Below are 20,947 nucleotides of genomic sequence, written 5' to 3'. Positions count from 1 at the left end.
GACTCTGGGGTTTTCTCGGGTGAAACGCAACGACAAATAGAGGCCTTGGGATTGGTGGACAGCTGGCGATTCTTACACCCACAGACTAGGGACTATACATTATTTTCCTCTGTACACCGTTCTTACTCCCGTATAGATCATGTTTTTATTAGTCAGGCCCTCAGGGGGGATACCCGATTCTCCGGTGTCTTTCCGATCTCGATATCTGATCATAGTCTGGTGGTTCTTGGCCTGCAGTGGCATGTTGGAGGGGACGGTTGGCGAAAGTGGTATTTTCCGGCGGCGTTGACTCGAGATGAGGTGTCTTGTAAAGAGCTGCGGAAGGCTATAGGAGACTTCATGGCGCTTAACCCGCCCTCTGATACCTCAGTGTATGTCACTTGGGATGCGTGCAAGGCCTACCTGCGGGGCACCTGCCTCGCCCTTAACGCCAACCTCAATAAACTTAGGAGAAAGGAAAGGGAGGCCCTGGAAGCGGAGCTTGCTCTTTTGGAACAAGCACACAAATCCAACCCGTCTAGGGTGACTCTCCGTCCGTTGACGGCGGTGAGAGGGAAATTGAGGGCCCACTATAATAACCGGGCTGAGTTCACCCTCCTCCGCCTCCGCCGCATCTCCTACTCTCAAGGGAACAAGGTGGGGCGGCACTTGGCACGGCAACTTCGCGATAAACGCGAGAAGGACTACATTGGGGGAATAAGGGACCAAGCGGGCTCTGTACAGCACAGTGACGCAGTCAAAGCGGATCTTTTTTGGCCGCTTTTACGCTGATCTCTATTCGGGTGACGCCCTTGACCCAGAGGCTCAAACTGCGTTTCTGAATGGTCTCCCGATACCGCAGGTCTCCAGAGAATGGAACGACTTGCTGGGTTCCCCCATCACTAGAGAAGAGGTTCTAAACGCCATCAAGGCTTTAAAACTTCACAAAGCACCGGGCCCGGACGGCTACACTGCCCTGTTTTACAAGACGTTTGCGTCAGACCTCTGCGATTACCTGGTCTCCCTCTTTAATACCATGGCATCGGAGGGCAGAACTTCTGAGACTATGGCCGAAGCTTTGATCACCGTTCTCCCCAAACTGGGGAAAGATCATGCCGAGTGCGCTTCTTACCGGCCGATAGCACTCCTCAACCTGGACGCTAAGTTGTACTCATCTATAATCGCGGGGAGGCTGCAGGACTTGATGCCGGCTCTGGTGCAACCGGACCAGTCCGGATTTATAAAAGGATGGCAAACTCATGACAACTTGAGACGAGTGGTCCACCTGATCGAGAAGGCTACTAGATTTCGTATCCCGGCGGTTTTAGTAGGACTCGACGCGGAGAAAGCCTTTGACCGCGTCGATTGGGGCTTTTTACATCGTACCCTGGAGGCCTTTGGGTTTTCACCCCGCTTCATAAGAATGATTGAGGCTAATTACAGCAACCCTCTGTCGAGAGTGATGGTTAATGGCCACAGATCCGGGCGCTTCCGTCACTCGCGTGGAACACGTCAGGGATGTCCTCTCTCCCCACTCCTCTTCGCTTTAAGTATCGAGCCACTGGCGCTTGCGATTCGGGAGGACAACAATATCTTGGGCCTCCCCTTCTCCGGTGAACAGCATAAGATTTCGCTGTTTGCGGACGACGTGCTGCTCTCCCTTAGAGATCCGGAGCTATCGTTGCCATATGTTCATACGGTGCTCTCTGACTATGAGAAGGCGGCGGGTTTCAGAGTCAACCTTGACAAATCGTATATCCTGAACTTGACTCTTTCCCCTGAGGAGGTGCTCCGACTGCGAGCGCTCACCCCCTTATCGTGGTCGACTTCATCTTTGTTGTATCTGGGAGTGCATTTGACACCTACTCTAGGCGCCTTATTTTCGGCCACCTTTACACCAATGATGACGACGATACGCGCTGAACTTGAGAGGTGGAAACCGAGGTACATTTCTTGGTTGGGTAGGATTCACGCACTCAAGATGGTCCTCCTCCCGAAACTTCTGTATCTCTTCCAGGCGTTGCCCATACCGGTGGATTTAGACTATTTCCGTCGGCTTAAAACGCTGATGTTGAAGTATGTGTGGCAAGGTGGCAGGGCACGACTTTCATATGCAGTGCTTCGCCGTCCGCGAACGGAGGGGAGAGTGGGGTTCCCGGACATGCACATGTATTATAAAGCGGCGCAATTGAGAATACTGGTTGAATGGTCACAACAACTTTCAGAAAAGCATTGGCTCCATATGGATCGGTGTGTGACCGGAAGATCCATTTGGGATCTGGCCTGGAAACCCAAGGCTGCCCGACCCAGGAATGCATATATTAGCACTCCAACCAGCACGGTGTTGAAGGTTTGGGACACACTTAGTGGTGACGACCGATGGACTACCTTCCCATCTACATTTACCCCTATTCATTTTAACCCGGCTTTTCCTCCGGCATTGACTGACGGATCCTTTGACGTTTGGAGGGAGGGTGGTTGCCGAGCTCTTATCCACCTGTTTCATGGGGCGACACCTCTCACCTTTCATAACTGTATGCGAGATTATGGGGTTCCGCCCACTGAACGCTTTCGTCACCTTCAACTCTTACACTGGGCGACATCGACTGCAGTGGGGGACGCCGCTACTAGACCACTGACAAAGTTTGAGGCTTTTATCCTTCGCACGTCTACGATGAAGGGAACGATTTCCTTCATATATGGGATGTTATTGGATACCGCGGTTTCCCCCCGCCCTCGTTATATGGACCACTGAGAGGCTACCCTCGGTAGGGACATTTCTGACAGCGAGTGGAGGAGCCTTTGGCGGGATGTGGCGGCACATAACCACTCCACAGATCTTAGAGAGGCTCACTTAAAACTCTTGTTTGACTGGTATTTATACCCCTCTAAGTTGCATCGGATCTTTTCGACTACCTCAGATAGGTGTTGGCGGGGCTGCGGTATGTTGGGGGATTTCCGCCACATTTGGTGGGATTGTCCCACCATCCGACCCTTTTGGTCCGAGATCCTGTCCCATATTAAAGATTTACTGGGCTATCCGGTTCCGAATTCAATAGAATATGTGCTACTGGGACTTAGGGACCCATTGTTGGAACATCAGACTAGAGCTGATAAGCGCATGGTATGGCTGTGTTTGGAGGCGGCCAAGTTGACATTAGCAGCTGCCTGGAAAAACCCATCTGCACCGGCCATCTCGTTATGGCACGCGCGGCTGTGGCGACTCTTGAGTATGGAGAGAATGTCTGATATATTTTTGGGGAATTTTAAAAACTTCATGTTTACCTGGGGTCCCTTGGTGAGATTCCTATCCCGAGGTCTACCTTCTGCGGTCTGCCCCCCAGCACTTCGTGCATTACACCTCTTTCAAATTTAACCATTTACATATATGACGTTGTGCTGCATGGATGTTGGTCGCCACCACCAGGGGAAGGGTGGGGGGTGGGGGGCTAGGGGGCTTGAGGGGTGTTGGGGTGGGGTTGCAGTTTACTCTTTGTTGCGACATACCTTGCATGTGGAAGTGACCTGAGTGGCATTCCTGAATAAATGTGCTTCTGGTTGGGGACGCCTTCTCTTGTAACCCTGTGGACATTTGCTACGGACTTGCCGCACCCTCCAAATCGGTGCTAGTTGGCGAACACGAACATAGACATGGGCGGCGACCAGCACAGTGTACCATATATGACTTGGGGTTCTATAGCAATATTATCAGCACCCCCTGTGTGGGGATATGTGGCGGTTTGTCGCCTGTTCCTTTATTCTTCTCCTCCTTCTCTTCTTCTTTCTTACTCTTCTTCGCTTTCTACTTCAATCTTGAATGAATAACAAATAAAAATTTTATTAAAAAAAAGACATAGCCCGACCCACACGCCTCACTCACTTTATCACAGTATCTGAACTATATTTTCTTGACAGAATAATTGAAGGCGTCGTTAATCAACTGTTTTTACTGCATTAGAGCAGAATCTTTGTTTGATTTTGTTCGGGTAGGTTTACGTTCAGCTTCCAGGACCAACTCTGTTCCACTGCTGCTCCTGAGGCTGTTAGTATTATCCCAGCAGGGCTGCCCTTGAGCTGCCCTTGAGCTGCTGGGTCTATCCACATTATCTAACAGGCTCTCCTACCCCCTTCTTGGGAGACACATTTGTTTGCTTTGGGGTCAGGGGGTCCTCTTTCCGTATTCGAACAGTTCAGTGAATTATACTAAATAATGTACTGTGTATCGTTGTAGGCTACATGTGTTGTGAGTGTGTTGCATTTCCGGTGCTACACACTCAAGACACATGCGAGCTGTCTAGTGTGGTGGACCCACTGAAGTGCTAGGTGTACATTGCTCATGTGTCATGTGTGGCATCAACCACTGGGAAGCATGCTCACACCTGTGTGTGACTGACTAGGCCCCTGTGCTCCACATAAACAATCCTATGCACAGTGGGTGTGTTTTGTTGTTTGTTCTGTCTGGTCGTCTTGTGATAACATGTGATTTGTTCCCTTGTAGTATTGAGTGTGCTCCACACTAGCAGTGTTGTCCCTTGCTTAACACATTGCCAAATACCCTTCACCAATAGACAGGTGGAGGAATCCATTATAACAACTTCCCCCCTGCAGCACGCATTCCATAGGACAGTGACGTCACAGCACAACTGACAGGGGGCAGCACAAGGCAAGACATAATGCCACTCCTTTTTTAATCACAAACACAATACCATTATAATTATGAAACCCTAGGAGAACATAATACCACTGTGCTGCTGATGGGATATGGTTGGAGATGTGCCAAGTGTATGGACCAGGGAAACGTGCAATGAGTGAGCTGGAGAAAGAAACTGGAATGGACAAAGGAAGAGTGACAGAGTGGGACGGGTGAGAAGAGGGCAAGGGGATAGTGGTGAGTAAAGAACCAGGGAAAGTGGGGATTGTAGCAGAGTTGTGGACAACCGGATAATGGTAAGAAAGGGTATCCGTCCACGCAGTCTATCAAAGGTGGGTGTGATGACAACCACATGCTCCAGCGTTCTCTTGTGTGCTGTCACCAGCTGCACTTAGAGATAATAGGGCCTCTACATACATTTCTTTACCTGCTCTTTGTCCCAGTGGTTTCCAGATGTGGTCCCCACTCTAATATGCTGCACCAACCCTACTGATTGGGGTAGATGCTCTTCATTTACTCACAAATGTTGTGGTCCACACGGTACTCTACAGTGCACTTTCCTCCTCTTAATACAACCGACAGGAAGTTTTCAAGCCACATTACATATGCTGTGTTTTTATTGCCTCACAATTCTATAGCAACAGATCAATCCAATTTTTCATTTCAAAGCTATTCGGGAGTGTTTATCTAAGCTTTCAAGAATTACTACCACTGCCTTACAGAGACATATGTGTTGCCTCAAACAGAAATGAATTCAAAGCAACAATGCCACAAACAAGAAGTCACCTGCACTAAAGGGTCGAGTGTATTAAAAACATATGATGTAGTTCATTACAATCCGTTTTGTACATTAACTCCCAGATTTTAAAAGTTGTTGTACGGTTCGGGGATACTTATACACGAAATTAAGTAGTTAATTACTAATAGTGACAAATCTATGAACATGTAGAGTATTTGAAAGAGAAGACATTCATCTTATGTGTAAGTATAGAGACATTCATCCACTTTATAAAGAATCCGACGCGAGGTAAAATTAATTTATTTTGAGTTCTTCAACTCTTATGAGACAGCCAATTGGTGTTTTGCCCTATCGAGCCGTGCAGGCCTGGGGCCTTTTCAAGGCTAGAAAATAACATTGACATATAAACACATTAAAAAAAGGCTATCTAAATAATATATTAACAAAGTTCAAAGGTATGTGCGCAGAACAATCAGTGCAGGTGTGTCTAATCCATGCAACCAAGTGTGGGTACTCAAGTATACCACTGCAAACTAGTGCCATGTCGCCAAAATGTTGCTGTGTGTCAGGTAAGCAACCAGAAATGCAGGAACATTGGGTATATGTTAAACGCAGTGATCTAAGGAGTGCATAGTAGCAACTGAAAAATGTCAGTGAGAAGCGAGAAGAAAATAGGAGAAAATCCCGAGAGATGGGTCACCTCAAATTACTGTGAGAAGGCCGAGAGTCATTCTTACCGTAGTGCCAGGAAGTCAAACAAACACAGTGAATGAATGTTTCCATACCTCTGCATTCCTGGATGTCTTCTCTTTCAAATGTTCTATATAGTAACAGACGTATTTGTCACTGGTGGTAAATAACTACTTAATTTGTTGTGAAAGTATGCCTTACCTTAAATCAGTCTTGGTGACTCACGGTGTGAGGGGGCATGTCCTCAAGGGAAAAACAACACATTCTTTAAAATACTAACTAGATTAGGCAATTACCGTCAGTATGTGAACGTTGTATTGTTTGAAAATTGTGTGATTTAATGTGCATGAAGGTTTGCATTGAATAATAAACAAGGAGTTGAACTTTTAGCAAGGCATTGACCCCAAACGTACGCTGCATAATCTGAGGCCTTGTTTTATTGTGCAGTGTGATTGTGTCAGATGCTGTGCATTAATATATATGGTGTTCCCTTGCAGAATACTTTGCGTCCTGGTTGCAGTCAGCCCGATACTCTGAACCATGCATTTGTTGGCATCAGTGGCGGCCATGCTTCAGCTGCTCCTCGGCTGCAGGGCCCTCCCGTTCTACAATGGCTTCTATTATGATCACATCCAGAATGGAAATGGCGACGCCAACGGGACGGTCAATGGAAATGGTGAAGGTACGCGCAGGTCTGGTGTTCTTTGTTTGTATGCAATACATTATGAATGCATATAGATGGATGAGGGACTGAGGGCTCGAGGCAGGCTTGAGCCAGATGCCTGGCTCTGGTTCAACTTGAGGTTCTCTTGGACCCTCGAGCCAAACACGAGCTGAGCTTTCATGTGGCTTTTGTGTTCCACCCACGCGGCTCTACACTCATGCGCCACTCATTAAAAAAAGCATAAACTTTCTATGTTAAAAACAAGAGAAAGAGGAGGCCATCTAGTGGCAGAATCAGTAGCTATAATACTGTCTATGTCTGATAAAATCACAGTATGGGGTTCCGAAAAGTACAGCCCCAGATATAATATACCTAAATGAATGCAGGTATCCTACAGGAGCGAGGACGGGGGTAGGTGGTAGTAGGCACGTTCCGGAGTTGACAAGTCATGCTCTGAGTTGGCATCCTCACAATCAGGATAGTTCGATTTGCCCTCCATTTCAGGAGGGTTACCAAAACTAGAGCACTTTATTGTATAGTGCTCCTGCTACAGCGCGGCTCCAGAAATCATTTCTAATCAATACTCACCATTTCCCTGAAACCTTAAAACGCACAAATCATGCATCAGTGGGGCCCATAACACTGTGCATTTACTCTGTTCACTTACACATGGCTTCAAGGCTTTGGTGAATCGCAATGGAGAAATGCTGTAACATTTGGTGGAGTGTCTAAAACCTCTTTAAATCAGTTATTATTTACACCTATAGATTATTACACTTTACCATGGTTTTATTCAAACATTTAATTATTCAGACACACCACCATAGTGGCAATGGATCTGCTAGAAAGAAAATTAGGCGTAAGAAAATCACAAGACCAGCTTTTAAAATTCCATTTTCCCAATTTTATTAAAAGCAAAACTTTAATATGTCTGACATTTATGCATTAGTTAATTCTTTATTCAGTAAAATCATAAACTTTATTTCAAAATGATCATTTTATTTAGAGCTCAAGAAAAATCGCTTTATTTTAGAAACCAGTTAAAGTTTAGCAAAGAACAGATAGTTCCAAATTCATTCTCTCCTAACATCCCTAACTAACACCCTCATCTTATCCTTCAATCCTGCAAAGCAAACAAGTAAAAATCATTAGAGTCTTACATCCAGGAATCGGTCATCAGTCGGGCAGCACTTCCAGTAGAAATCGAAAAAGTGACCCCTTCTAGATAAAACCAGGGTTTTTTATACCTTATTTCTCTAACTCAATCTATCTAAATTGTAACTATCACTACTTGTTCAAACTCTGATTGGACAAATTCGGGGTGGGTGAGCATCATCTCACCATTACAACATCATTTTCTCGATGGTTAAGCAGAAAAATAAAGGGTCTTTGTTTTAGGACAGTCCATGGCTTAATTATTTCTTTTAGTTGTAACATCGCCTCAGTTTCTCACGATCTCAACATTCAAGCGTCCATGTTTGGCACCCATCCTAGGTTCCGGGCCAAGGCAGCCTTGAACCTCCTCGAGCACAGGCAGTTCACTCTGACTTGCAGGTTTTGGCGCGCCTGCGCTGTCCAGCTCTTGCTCACTGTTTACCCGAGCGTCCATTTTTATCTAGGCCTCAGAAGCCACTTTTGGAACTATCATAGAAACAGACATAAATTCATGTTAATTATTGAATTTAAACCCATTCTCTTTACCTCCCCCATACTAATGTTTCCCATTAGTTGTTACCTAGCAAATAAGCCACACAAATGCGTTTTATACTTACATAATCGACCACTTCTTAGCACAAAACGTATACAATAAGCACATTTAGTCTGCGTTTGTTTATATTTAAGCTGCGCATTAATTCACAACACAATAACAACTCATGTTAATTAATTATATGGCAACATGTAAGCAAAATTAGTACTCCTGTGTATAATAAAATGTGTGCATCTTATTCTATGGTTGATTAATTTCACAAAACACTTTTAGTAAATGTTATCGTTATGGGACATTGACTTCAAGAGGGGTACATAAAATTTTGCGTTTGCCACCTCGCTCCATCACTCCCCAGTGGCTGTAAGACGTCAGCCGGCACCTTATCAGCTATGCAAGGTGTGGGTCTTTGAGTTATCGAGCTCCTCACTCCGTGGAGAAGATTAGGTCACATCTACCTGTTTTCACAGTTTTTTGGTCCTGGTGAAATGCCACTAGATCTCTCTGCAACTCCATAAAGCATGAACCATGTTGACCTACAGCATAGACCTTAGCTCACTGGCAAGTCTATAGGTGACCGATACACCCTCTCACTTACAGAGGGACCATTATTCCCCCAGTTTCTTTGTCATCTTTTTATAACCACCGGTATGCGAAGGAGGCACTACAGGTCCAGAGCAGGCTCAACCCAGAAGTACTGGTCAAGCCTTTGCCACCTCCCAACCTTGAGGTCAGACTGAGCAAATAACTTGCGTGGTCTTGAGAAGGGAATCCCCCTCTCACACGTAGATACACTTTAGGGCGTGTAGACACATAGTCTCCCCTACACCCCCACTAGGTAATTTGCACTCACTTATTTTAGGTCCTGAAGTAAGCCAGTCTAGTCATAAGGCACTGGCTGAAACATGTTGACCCATTGGATGTGAGAGGTCGTAACTCGCCCCTTACATCCCCCTGCCTTATTCTTAACCGCTGACGGAGGCCCAGGTATTAAAGTCTAATTTTACCTTCGGGTACTGGGACCACCGTTCAGCCGTTTTAACATCACTTCCTTAACTATCTTCACCGCACACTCAGTAAAATACCAGCTCCGCTGTAGTCAGGCGTTGAAGCACACCCGGGGCACGCTAGGTGCCACTGGGTGGGCCCGATGATGAAGCATGCCACCAACTAGGTTGGTGGGTGAGGGCTTTTTGAACACACCTGCTGGGTGTTCACACTCCGTGACAAAACATATCAGAGTCTTCCCCCTCCCCCAAAGTAACTTGAGCTAGTCTCTTTTTGATTTAATCATCTTTTTAAGCTCAACATCAACCAGAAAGATCACATAAATATATTATGCGGCATCTGGTTGATTGTTTATCTCCACACTTTCACCAATCTTCTCAGGTTGTAGGACACACCATTCTCTGTCCTACTGTGCTCCTCCAGCAAATGTATTAAAAGATCTCTGTAAATTGCCCTCTAGTGGTGCCCGCCTGGCATGGCAGCACAGGCCTGGCAAGGAGCACAGCCCATTGATGAAGCATGTCACCTCCGGGTGAGTGAGGGCAACTATTCTCAAAAGCACATGCTACGCAGGGTACCTGCATTCAGTTAGGGATAATATCTCTGGGGCTGAATCTTATGGAACAGTATACCATGATTTCATTTCGGTTTATTTGGGGGAGTGTATACTGGACCGTCAATCGCCTCGTCTTCCTCTGTGATATATATAATAACAACTTAGGTCACATATCGAGCGTACGACAACTGGTTTGCCTGTTATTTTACTAACACCATTGTCATGAGGGCTCTCTAAGTTCATGTTTAAAAACTAATACTTTTAATAAATGCCTTTCAATTCAGGGATACAATTCTTTGGTGAAACGCTTTCGTGTGTTGAAAAAACACACTTTTATTTAATTTCAAAGAGAATGTATTCCATTTTTACATGATTTTTGTTGCATTCTATACATCTATTAATAATTAAAATTGTATAATAATATATATTATTATTTTTATGTAGGAATTTATTTTTCAATTTCCTCTTCTGAAAAATAATTTTTATTACATTTAATATATTTCCAGTAATTAAAGATTTATTCAAAATTAAGTTAATAGTACTGTAGCATTTATCATTTTGTTCTAGATTTAAAATGTTCCCTATACTTTACTACTGAGAGGCTCTGCACTTGGAGCAAAAGGCAAAACTTAGTAAACGTACTTAAAAGCGTAAATTATTCAAACGTACGTTACCTTTGTGAATGAGGTCCTAAGTATTTAAGTGGTTTGCAGAAAGGGTGATGCTGTGACAGTGTTCTATAGGGAATAGAATACACTCTTTTACACATTAAAAGTATATTGCAAAATATCTAGGAGCTCCATAACTCTAACAAGGAACTTGGCCTTCATACTCATTCCTCTATGAGACTGATTACGACTTTTGGCGGTGCGGGAGGCATGCTAATGCCGTGCCCCGCACCGCCAAGAGTTGCTGCTGCCCACACGCCAGATTACTAATTAAAAGTGGTCTGGCGGGCGGGCAGTGTGGTGGTCCCGTTTAAAGGCACCGCCATGGGAACGCCATACAAGTTTCCTACGCAACATGAACTGTAACGTCCATGCCGTGCAGGAACTGCAGTGCATGCACACCCCCTGTATGCATCCACATGGCGTAACGCACCTGGTGGCCCAGTAGAGCCCGCTTTGTTTCCTCCCCACCACAGTTTTAATGGAGGTAGCACCACCATAAAAACAGTGGCGGAGAGGAAATTCATATTATGCTTGGCGGGACCGCGGTGGTGTTGCCAAACGTATTGCGGCCTCAAGGCCGCCACACCACTGCCAGGGAACAGAAGTACCCTGGTGGCGGCAGCAGTCTATCCGCCCAAGTCGTAATACGGTGGTTGGACCTCCGGTGCAGTGGTGGCTAGACTGCCATTGCCGCGCCACCACGAGTCTGGCAGTCCTCGGACCGCCAGACTTGTAATTAGGCCCTATATGGTCACCAAACTCCTCAATGACTTGCACTATCCTTATAATGTATGGCAGGTAGTGCTGTATTCCATATATAATGAGTGGGAGTACATTATCTTTTTATAAATGCTTGTACTTTGTTTTCTTGTTACAGGACTTAACATTTCTTTGCATATTCCCTGAAGATATAAGAACAGCAGTACTTTTAAGCTGTATTGACTTGCACCAAGTTCCTCTGTCACTGTGAGATACATTAGATGCGTGGTGGGCAGGCACTGGTGTGCATGGCCATATCACTTCTTGAAGCCAGATTCTCTTCACTGAGGTAGCCAATCAAACATTCTAGCACTTGCCTGATGTTCCTCCCTCTGCCACTATCATTTATTCCCTCAGTCAGCTACTCCTGCAGGCAGACATCTGCTCATTTAGCTTTGAATGGCCTTTGCCATTTCTTTATGGATAAGACACCAAAACCTGTCAGTCCTGCCTTGCACTGCATTGCTGAGTAACAGAAGAGCCTGCTGGCCGGCCTTTGAACCATAGTAGGCCATAAGTCAATTAAAGGAGGGGGAAAGGGAATAGATGTTTTTTGGCAGCTTCCACACCACACTAGACAAGTCAGGCAGGAAGGTCATACTTGATTTATAAGCCTGAAAGCACATTAACCCTCATGTAAGATGGTAATGAAATGCGATACATTTCAGTAACGTAGTTAATAGCATGCATAGCTTTTAACCTACAGGTTTAGTTGGCATTAAACTGCTGGTCCAACTTTAACTTTTCATTGAAGTGAACTGGACTGAATGTAAGCTTTAGTCTCTTCTCATGAGTACTATGGGGATTATCAAAGTTTTGCAGCCTGACCTTTTTCTGGATTCACATGTTGTGCATTATTCTGCCATCTAGTGGTTGGGTCCAGGAAAAAATAAGAAAACATTTTGTTACAGGTTTCAACAGGAGTGTAAAAGCTCAGTGGATTGAGGTGCCAGCTGCAAAGCCCTTCATGAAGCTAACAGTCAGAGGTTTTAATTTCAATATGATATCTCAGGAGGTTGGGTGAGGCAGTGTATGTGAGTGTTGTGTGACATAGCTGGAAGGTTGGAATATTTTGAAAGCAAGAGGACAGTAGCTCTACATTTCACTAGAAATCATTGCCGGAGTATTCTCAAAACCCCTCGTAAACACGTTTTTAAATCCTAAAATGTTTTGAGCAGTTAACTGGACTTTGTTAATTAAAGAGCACCATTTGTGTTGCACACAGATTTCCGGGGCGGGGGAGCTTCAATCCCCATGTGCAGTGGCCTTCAAACCATACTGATTTGCGAAATCGGACTTTACTAATTTGCTTAATTGTTATATGTGCCATTAAATTTGACACAACATGCTATGCCATAGTCCATAAATCAATATACTGTCCTGATAGTGCTCAGCAGTACAGTTCTGCCGTCTATAAGCCCATTTAGCTAATTGTCATTGTATCCCGTTCCCGTTTAATAGTTATCAACCTTGGAAGAATGAAACCAGCTGTTGGCCCTGACCCTGGCGACCTGCAGGTCACAGATAGATAACTGCAGCCTTCACTTATATCGCTGACCTATGTTGACAGGTCTAAAATCCTTTGTTATTTCCTTTTATTCTCTCAGATATTTTCGTGGTCCAGCCTGTTCTGTGGGAGTGGTGTTTCAAAAATATAGGCGGGGAGGGAGACACAGCACGTTTTCTACACGCAGAGAAAACCATCTCGAGAGATGCCAAATATGTCCCTGTCCTTGCGGTACCTTGCGGGGGCGTCGCGTCGCAGCACAATAAACTGACCCCCAGCCTTCACTCACCTTCAGCGCCATCGCAATTACCAAGAGCCCGGAGCTCTTAGTGTGAAGGCGCGCAGCGCAGCGTGGTTTTTTAAATAAACAACTCTCGGACAAGCACGACTTCCCGTCAGTATTCAGTCCAAAGCACTGGCATTTTCTCCCAGTGCGGGCCGAGTAACCTGTCTCCCCAACAGCTGCCGAACATGCCTGCGGATTTTCCTATTCAATTATTGCCTTAGCCCTGATGTTACCTCGCGCGGAACGAGGTTTTAGACAGAGGGGAGGGGAGAGCTTTATCAAATGCTTAATTTGTGTTTTTCATTCCAAATTTCCCTGCTAGCAATTTTTGAGTAATAATTATTGGGTGTGGTTACTGTATTTCAATTACTGGGATAGGGTTGGTGTGCTTCGGTGTATCTTTAAAGCACCTTTTTTAAACATTGAACACATCGATCTGCCCAGCTCTATTATTGTAGTCATTTACTAGAAAAACATTATTGTAAAAGAAAAACACTCGCCTGGCACCATGAGGTGTGTACTTTAATTCGTAGATCTCCAGCAGGGAGGCCACAGAAAGAATGTGTCACTGCTCCCATGCACTCTCGTTAGAAGGCGACTTACAGACGCGTTTAGGTAATGGTGCTGGAGTCAAGTCATACGACAGCAAGGGATGCGAGCGTGTGGGCCCGCGGAGGATACATTATGGGCGCGACCTTTGGTGTTCTTGTGTTAAGCCTGTTTTTAAAGGACCAATCAAAGCCCCCGTCCCCGTACCACTGTTGTACGAAGGGGGCTGAGGTCAAGGTTTAAACAAAATGTTGCGAACATGGATTGGTAAAGAATGAAGGGGCAAATTTACAATAAGTGGTGCATCCCTGCATATCAGCAGCAGTGCGCCACTTATTGTGCGCCATGCCTCCGCCACCATTGATGCGCCGCATTTACAATGCGGCGCACCAATGGGCAAAAACGGCATAGATGCGTGACGCATCTGTGCTGTAAAAGCGGCGCATTGCTGGAGTTGCGTTGCAAGCGCGCGCAGCTCCAGCAATGCTCTGGGGAGCCCTATCTTGTTAATGCGGCGTCAATCCTTACGCCTGCTTCAAGCAAACAAAGTGACTGAGTGAAATCTTGTAGATTTCACTCAGCCACTTTTAGGAGGCGTTCCTGCGCCGGAATGCCCCCCCCCCATTGCGCAAGAACGCCTCCTTCAAAAGTGACGCAACGGCGGCGTAAAAGGGGCGCAAGGGGCTTGTAAATCTGCTCCGAAGTTTGTGTGAGGTGGTGAGTGCTGGCCTGGAGTTAGTGGAAAGAGGGAGGCGAGCAGGAATGATGCCACGCAAGCACACCAACTGGAGTGTGTGTGTGTGTGCGGAGAGTGAGATACAAGAGGGGAGGGTGGAAGAAAAAGGGAGAGAAAAAGAGATGTTCCAAGTAAGCATTTCTCAAAAACAGAAGGGTGTACTAGTCTATAGAGAAATGGAGAGATTCCTAAAGAGTCAAGTGTGTCTACAAGGCGAGTAGGGCTGACATATATCAGTTGCATCTGACAGGTGTGTCATTCTGCCTAAGGCCCACCGTTCTTTCATGCAAGGGACCTGTTGCTACCTGGATACATTTGCTGATATCATGACACACTGTAACTTCCAGAAGACTGGAGTAGAGTTAGTTACATGCCAATGATGTCTGATGTGTCACAGCTCTAATACCCACCATTGTCGAGTGACCACAGTCCCCTGCCTTTCGAGGAGTGCAGATATTTCCTGAAAAGCTCATTGGACAGGAGAAAAGTAAGGCACCTATCCATCACATATTCCAAAGCTACCACGGTCTTTCATTAGCGCTGGAATGTCTGCAAACTTCACTGTGTTTCTGTACAGTTCAGCCCCTTTGCATTGTTCAAAAAGTAAATAAAGGCTCATTATGTTATAATGTGAAAGCAAAATAAGAGAGACAGCACAATTTAAAGTTCTCATTAGTATAGCTGGTGAACAGAACGGATGTTTTAGATAAGCTTCCAGCAAAATCATAGTTGAATTGGCAGCGGTTTGGTGGCTCACTTATCATGTGGGTTACACGCTCCTGTTTGTACAGTTTTTGGTGTTCATTCTGCAAAATAATAATAGTATGGCAGTGAGTAGTACCATCCCCTTTTTAGGTCCGGCACAACTAAAATCTTGTTGTGTTGCCCCCTTCAGCCATTGGTTGCTGTGGGTTTTTCCCTTCATTCTTTGCTTTTATACAGTTTCAACAACTTCCTGAATCAGCCCAGATACATTTTTACTCTCACTGTCATGTTATTGGCTGTTAAGTGAACTAACCCACCTCCAAGGAGGTGCTACCATTGAAATGCATAAGATAGATTGTTTTCAGCATCTAGCGGGGACTATTTGATGAATACAGAAGCCATTGTGAAAAGCAAGTTTTGCATGCAAAAACAACAACTATTGCATGATAACTAAATGCTTACTTGACATATGATCTGCATAAGTAGTATATATACACTACAATATTAACTATGTTATCTTTAAAGAACATACACGTGTGTTCATAAAACCTTATCAAAAATAAAGAATCAATTATTTAAATTGGAAAACAATTTGACATGACTATTTACATTAGAGTGCATTTGCTGATTAGCGAATGAACTACATTGAGTTATGTGATGTTCTGCCCTAAAATGGCTGCTGCAAGCGGAAATACATGAGGCGGCTGGTGACATTTGAAAGTGGTGAGGCGTAAAGGAAGGGTCTGAATGTGTGTTGTGTCGCAAGCGAACCTGATTGACTAAAGGGGAACTGCGGGATCCTCACGCCAAAAAAATCTTGAAGAACAACAAAAAAAGGACCAAATGGTGCAAGTTAAACCACATTTCAAGAAAGCAAGGATATTTATCAAAGTAATTAGGATATGTAGTCTTGAAATTATTAAACACATTTAAAATTGTTCCATATCGTGCTTCATTCCTGCTTCCACCCATGCCATCGATTTAGACTGACTACATTATTTTAAAACAATAGGGTTGAAAATAATCGCCAGCTGCACATGTTACACTTCATTTAACATAGGCTGCTCTTGAAATCGCAAGTTAAAGATGAGTACCTCACGATTACATTGCAAACATTTGCATTACATAATACCCCAATCTGTGACCTGCTGCGCCTACTGTTCGAGACCACACAGGGCCCGCATTCGTATCTCACACATCCTGTGCTATTCTTAGCCGAGGTTGTTTGCAATTCGAAGTCCTCGGCTAAGAATAGCACAGGTCGTTTGCCATAAAAAGTTGTCAGAATGCATAACTATAAAATTAACCGGACTGTGTTTGCGTCGTTCCCTCGCAGGGCGAGCTATGTGCAGGAGGTGCTCAGGAAGTACTGGGTGTGCCCAGTCAATCAATACAGGGTGTGCTGGTGTGATGCCAGGTAGCCACAATGTAAAGAAACCGCCGCCGCGCTGCCTTTTTTCTTAACTCAAAACAGAAAATAATAAAGTTATTTGTTTAAACTCACCAGTTCCAAGCAGACATTTCTAGACTTCGACTGCACGCATGATTCTATCTCTCTCAGGGTTTGTGGAGCGAGGCTGCCTGGTGCTATGTATAAATATAAAAAACTTACCTTGGCTTCCCACGCTGAGTCCCGACTCGAGTCCCGAGACTGCAGACCTGGATTTTGAATGCCGCCGCCCGCTACGTCTGACGTGGTGTGGGCTCTCGTCACTGAAGGCTGCAGGCAGCCTCCCTCCCCTCCATGGCAGCCGGCGCTGATTGGTTCGGCCGGCTGCCCTAACCGCGTCATTTCTCCTAGTCTGCATCCTGCAGAACGGAGAGTAGGAGGAGGCTTGGGGGAGCGGCTTGCCCACTGTTGCTAATACTGTCTGTTTGGACAGCCTCTCAGGCTGTCCAAACAGTCAGTATTAACAACAGTGGGCAAGCCACTCCCCCAAGCCACTCCCCCCTGCCCTGAGGCTCGACTCGTAATCAGGAAGTTCTGTTGACTGCTTTCTCGCCGTGCGATAAGGGCAGGCAGAAACAAATGGTAGTTATAAATAAATAACTACCATTTGTTTCTGCCTTCTTCTCGCACGGCGAGAAAGCAGGGGGGGGGGCCCCAAACGCCCCCATGGTAGAACCGCTGCTGGGTCTCACCAATGCAAGTATCAAATCAAGTCAAAAACATTTGTTAGGTGTCTAAACTTGGAGGTATCTAACCACCAGCACAGAGTTCCCTCCACCTGAACTAACAATGGGAAAGATCCAAATAGAGAAACATTTTCAAGTGGGAGAATTTCTCAATTCTAGTTGGGACTTATTCTACAGCTGAATTCTTTTGCACTCCAATCTTTTATCCATAGTGTCTTAGTTTAAAATTTGAATTCGGATAGCATCTCCTAACAGAGTGGCCTGGATCATAGGCCTTTATTTTTGACTTTCAAAAGTTGGAACCTCTCTGAAGAAGGGATTTAAAGTAAGGGTGGGTGGAACTCACTGAGTTTCAGTGTGCAGAATTCCGTGGAGTTACATGAAAATCCTGCGAGATTCCTTGGAGTTCTGCAAATGGGTGAAATTAGGCACAGCATGCTGCTCGCACTGATTTTTAGTGCCGGAAGCTTGTTCCGTGGTGAAAAATCAGCACAAACGGCACCACTGGGTGCTGCTTTTGGATCTGATTTTGCTGCTGCTCCAGTATATTCTCTGCTCGAGCAGCAACTTTCTGACCGTGAACTGTCTTGACCGCCCACGATCATCTGCATTGGGGAAATTTCACCAGGTGCCTTCTAGCGACCAAAAATCGTGCTAAGGGATGCCAAATCTTACTCAAACTCATCAATTTACCATTGGCGAACCGTGTACGAGAAAAAACTGCCACGCTCCGCCGGTAGAGCGGAAGTTATCGCACACCCCTAATTTAAAGGTGGTCATTAAAGTCTGAAAGCTTATGCAGCAACAATTGGCGGGACGTTTAATTGCAGGTATGTTTGTCTGATGTTCTGTTCATGATCAAGGCCAGCCACAGCTTATGTTGTGGGTGGCTTTTTAGAACTATTGGAGCTGTCACAAGATATTTGCTAGTGCTGCCATGAAAGTGAATACCAGTAAACAAATAGAGGCCCTCTGGTGGCATGGAAAATGTTACCCCTATGGAGGTCAAACAAGAAAGATTGCATTTTAGTTTATATGTGGTTATTACATCCATAGGGTCGTTGCAAGGGTATTCACTTGATCCTCCACCATAGCGGTAACTGTAAAAAACCAAGGCTCTTAACCTTGCTCTACGTCAGTGTTCCTGTCCTTCTGAGATATGTTCCAGCACTGACTTAGGATCAACTATCAGTACTGTATAGTCTTGCTGGCATTCAGCACCAAGCTACTCAGCTTCATCGTGTCTGGGTATGAACAGTAATGTTTGTCAATCAAGCTGTATCAACCTCGGCATTGCCAGTCAGGGGAAGTACCAGCTAACATATGAAACCCAGCCCCTTGCACAGTCAGCAAATTGTGCAATGGGTTCATATACACACTGAATAGCACAGGCCAAAGGGGAGAACCATCAGATACCCCACAAGTGGCCACCACCGCTATGACTCTGATCGCATGTCTGACCACCTGGAAGCACCTAATAAATAAAAAGGCCTTGAATCAACTAAAGGAAGACTGGGTTGCCCCAGCCACCTACTGGTGCTCACGGTGAAGGGCCTCATGATACCATTGATAACAAAAGAGACCCTCATTGAAATGACCACTTGTCTGCTGTATTGAGCAACCTTTCCATGACATCCAGCTATGCTGTTTCAGTACTCATATGGGGGTTGACAACCATATTACAAGTTCCCCAGCGTGGCATAACACTCTAGTTGTAATGCAAATCGCAGAGTCACAACTTTTCATTATCTTAACCATGAGAGAAGTCCCTGAAATCTCCATGCTGCAGCCTGGATCGACCGAGTCAAGAGACGGATTTTGAGTATTGCGACCAATAATTTGTTAAGGAGGCTGGGATGGAGCCTTTGATGAAAGAACAACTAATGATCTCAGCATCAATAGCACCCATGAGAGGAGCAAGGTCATTAGACAAAAAAGAAGGACTTAGGTCTCTGTGGCAAGGTGAAGTGGTCATTCTTTTTATAATGGCTCTGACTTCTGCAGGGTGAGCACTAGTTAAAGCAAGAACTTTAACTTAGAGCAGCCAAAGAGATGGACTCAGGGGCTCTCCCGAGAACACTTCCAGGTCACCATCAGGCGAACTCCAGGAGAGAGAATTCTTTTCTGAATAAACCGGACCTCAATGGTGAAGAAATCATGGATTTCTTGAGCAGAGCTGGGGGCCCACGACTGACATAGAGGATGTTCTAGTTACTGTAATTTCTTTTACGGTCTTAAAAAGCCCCTTAGTTCAGTTTCCTGCATATCCTAAGACAAATTAGTAGCCTTGATCTCACTAAGGTACTTCTGCTGGCTTTCTGCCTTCATCTGCTAGTAGCGTAGAGCCGTGCTGTGATGGCCTATAGACTCCAAAACCACCACTTCTAAAGTGTTCATGCTTTTTTCTCTAACTGGTGGCTTCTTAATAGGGACCATCAAGACACATATCTTTCCTAAAATAGAGTTTCCAAAAAACAAATTGGTCCTTGGCCTGAGTAAGGGGGTTCTGTGTAAAGGGTTCCAATAACAACAGCTCAATTTGGAGGCTGTTAAGGTGGTTCCTGTCCATCTTTGCAACTCTTTTGAGCAAATTTGTCTGCCAAGCCAATTTCCACTCATAATTGGCTGTGCAGGTGACCGGCTTATGACCTTTCCATGGTAAATCAAGGGTTTGTGTATGCCCCATCGCAAAGCTGTCTCACAACTAGGGCCTAAGGATGTTTAAAAAAGGAGACTAGTCCTAAGTGGTCCTTGTCATCAGCCTGTAGCTTGATATCCCCCATGACAGCTTTGGGCCTGATTCACAAAGGTAAACTGAGACGAAAGTCTAACTTTACGACTTTCGGTATTCTACAAAGGGCATTTACAAGTCGTAAAGTTAGACTTTTTGTCCCAACCACGAATAGAGACATGAGGCATGGGAAACCAGACTCAAAAATCTCCCATGAGCAAGAAGGAGTCTGACCCCAGGGGGAATATCTTGGGTCTATAAATTGGAAGAAGCCTCATTTAGGGACCTAAAAGAGCTTGCAAAACTACAAGGCACAGGAGGACTCTCCAGGGAAGAATTCTGCCAAGGGCAGAAAACATGGCCTTTGGCACCTGGCTGAAACCCATGCACAGTGGGATAGCAGTGGAACCCACAGGGTCTGGAAGGTATCCTGTACAGTGAGACTAGAGACCCAAAACCCAGGTCATCTAGGAGACTGGTAGTCCCTCAACAGTTTCAGGCCTTCCTTATAAATTTAGCACATGCCATCTCCTTGACTGGATATCTGGGGCACAGCAAGACCTGGAACAGGTTGGTTAACCTTGTTTACTGGACCGAGATGTCTGAGAAGTTGATGAGGTTTTGTTGCTCATGCACCACCTGTCCAGCTAGTGACCAGACAGGAGAGTAACACAGGCTCTCTTAATTCCACTGCCTGTGGTTGGGACACATTTTGAGAGGGTGGGGATTTACATTGTTGTTCGTCTGGAACCTCCAGCTTCTTCAGGGAATAGGTTCCTTTTAGTGATGGTGGACCATGCAGCAAGGTATCCGGAAACAATATATCTGAGAACAGTGAATGCACCCTCAGTGCCAGGGCCCTGATTTGTGTTGTC

At 45.3% G+C, this 20,947-nt stretch overlaps 1 protein-coding gene across 2 annotated transcripts in view; it reads left to right on the top strand.

The window, feature by feature from the left end:
* Positions 1-20,947, top strand: part of HAPLN3 (hyaluronan and proteoglycan link protein 3) — a 73,175-nt gene that overhangs the window by 22,402 nt on the left and 29,826 nt on the right. For both annotated transcript variants that reach the window (XM_078683190.1, XM_078683191.1), the window contains exon 2: positions 6,557-6,741. In XM_078683190.1, the coding sequence (XP_078539316.1) occupies positions 6,600-6,741 (142 nt within the window). In that variant the 5' untranslated portion in view covers positions 6,557-6,599. The remainder of the gene's footprint in view (positions 1-6,556; positions 6,742-20,947) is intronic.

Source organism: Lissotriton helveticus, chromosome 3_1 (assembly GCF_964261635.1).
Source record: "Lissotriton helveticus chromosome 3_1, aLisHel1.1, whole genome shotgun sequence".
Lineage (NCBI taxonomy): Eukaryota > Metazoa > Chordata > Amphibia > Caudata > Salamandridae > Lissotriton > Lissotriton helveticus.
The sequence above is the reverse complement of the archived record's forward strand: the minus strand, read 5'-3'. Positions and strand labels throughout refer to the sequence as shown.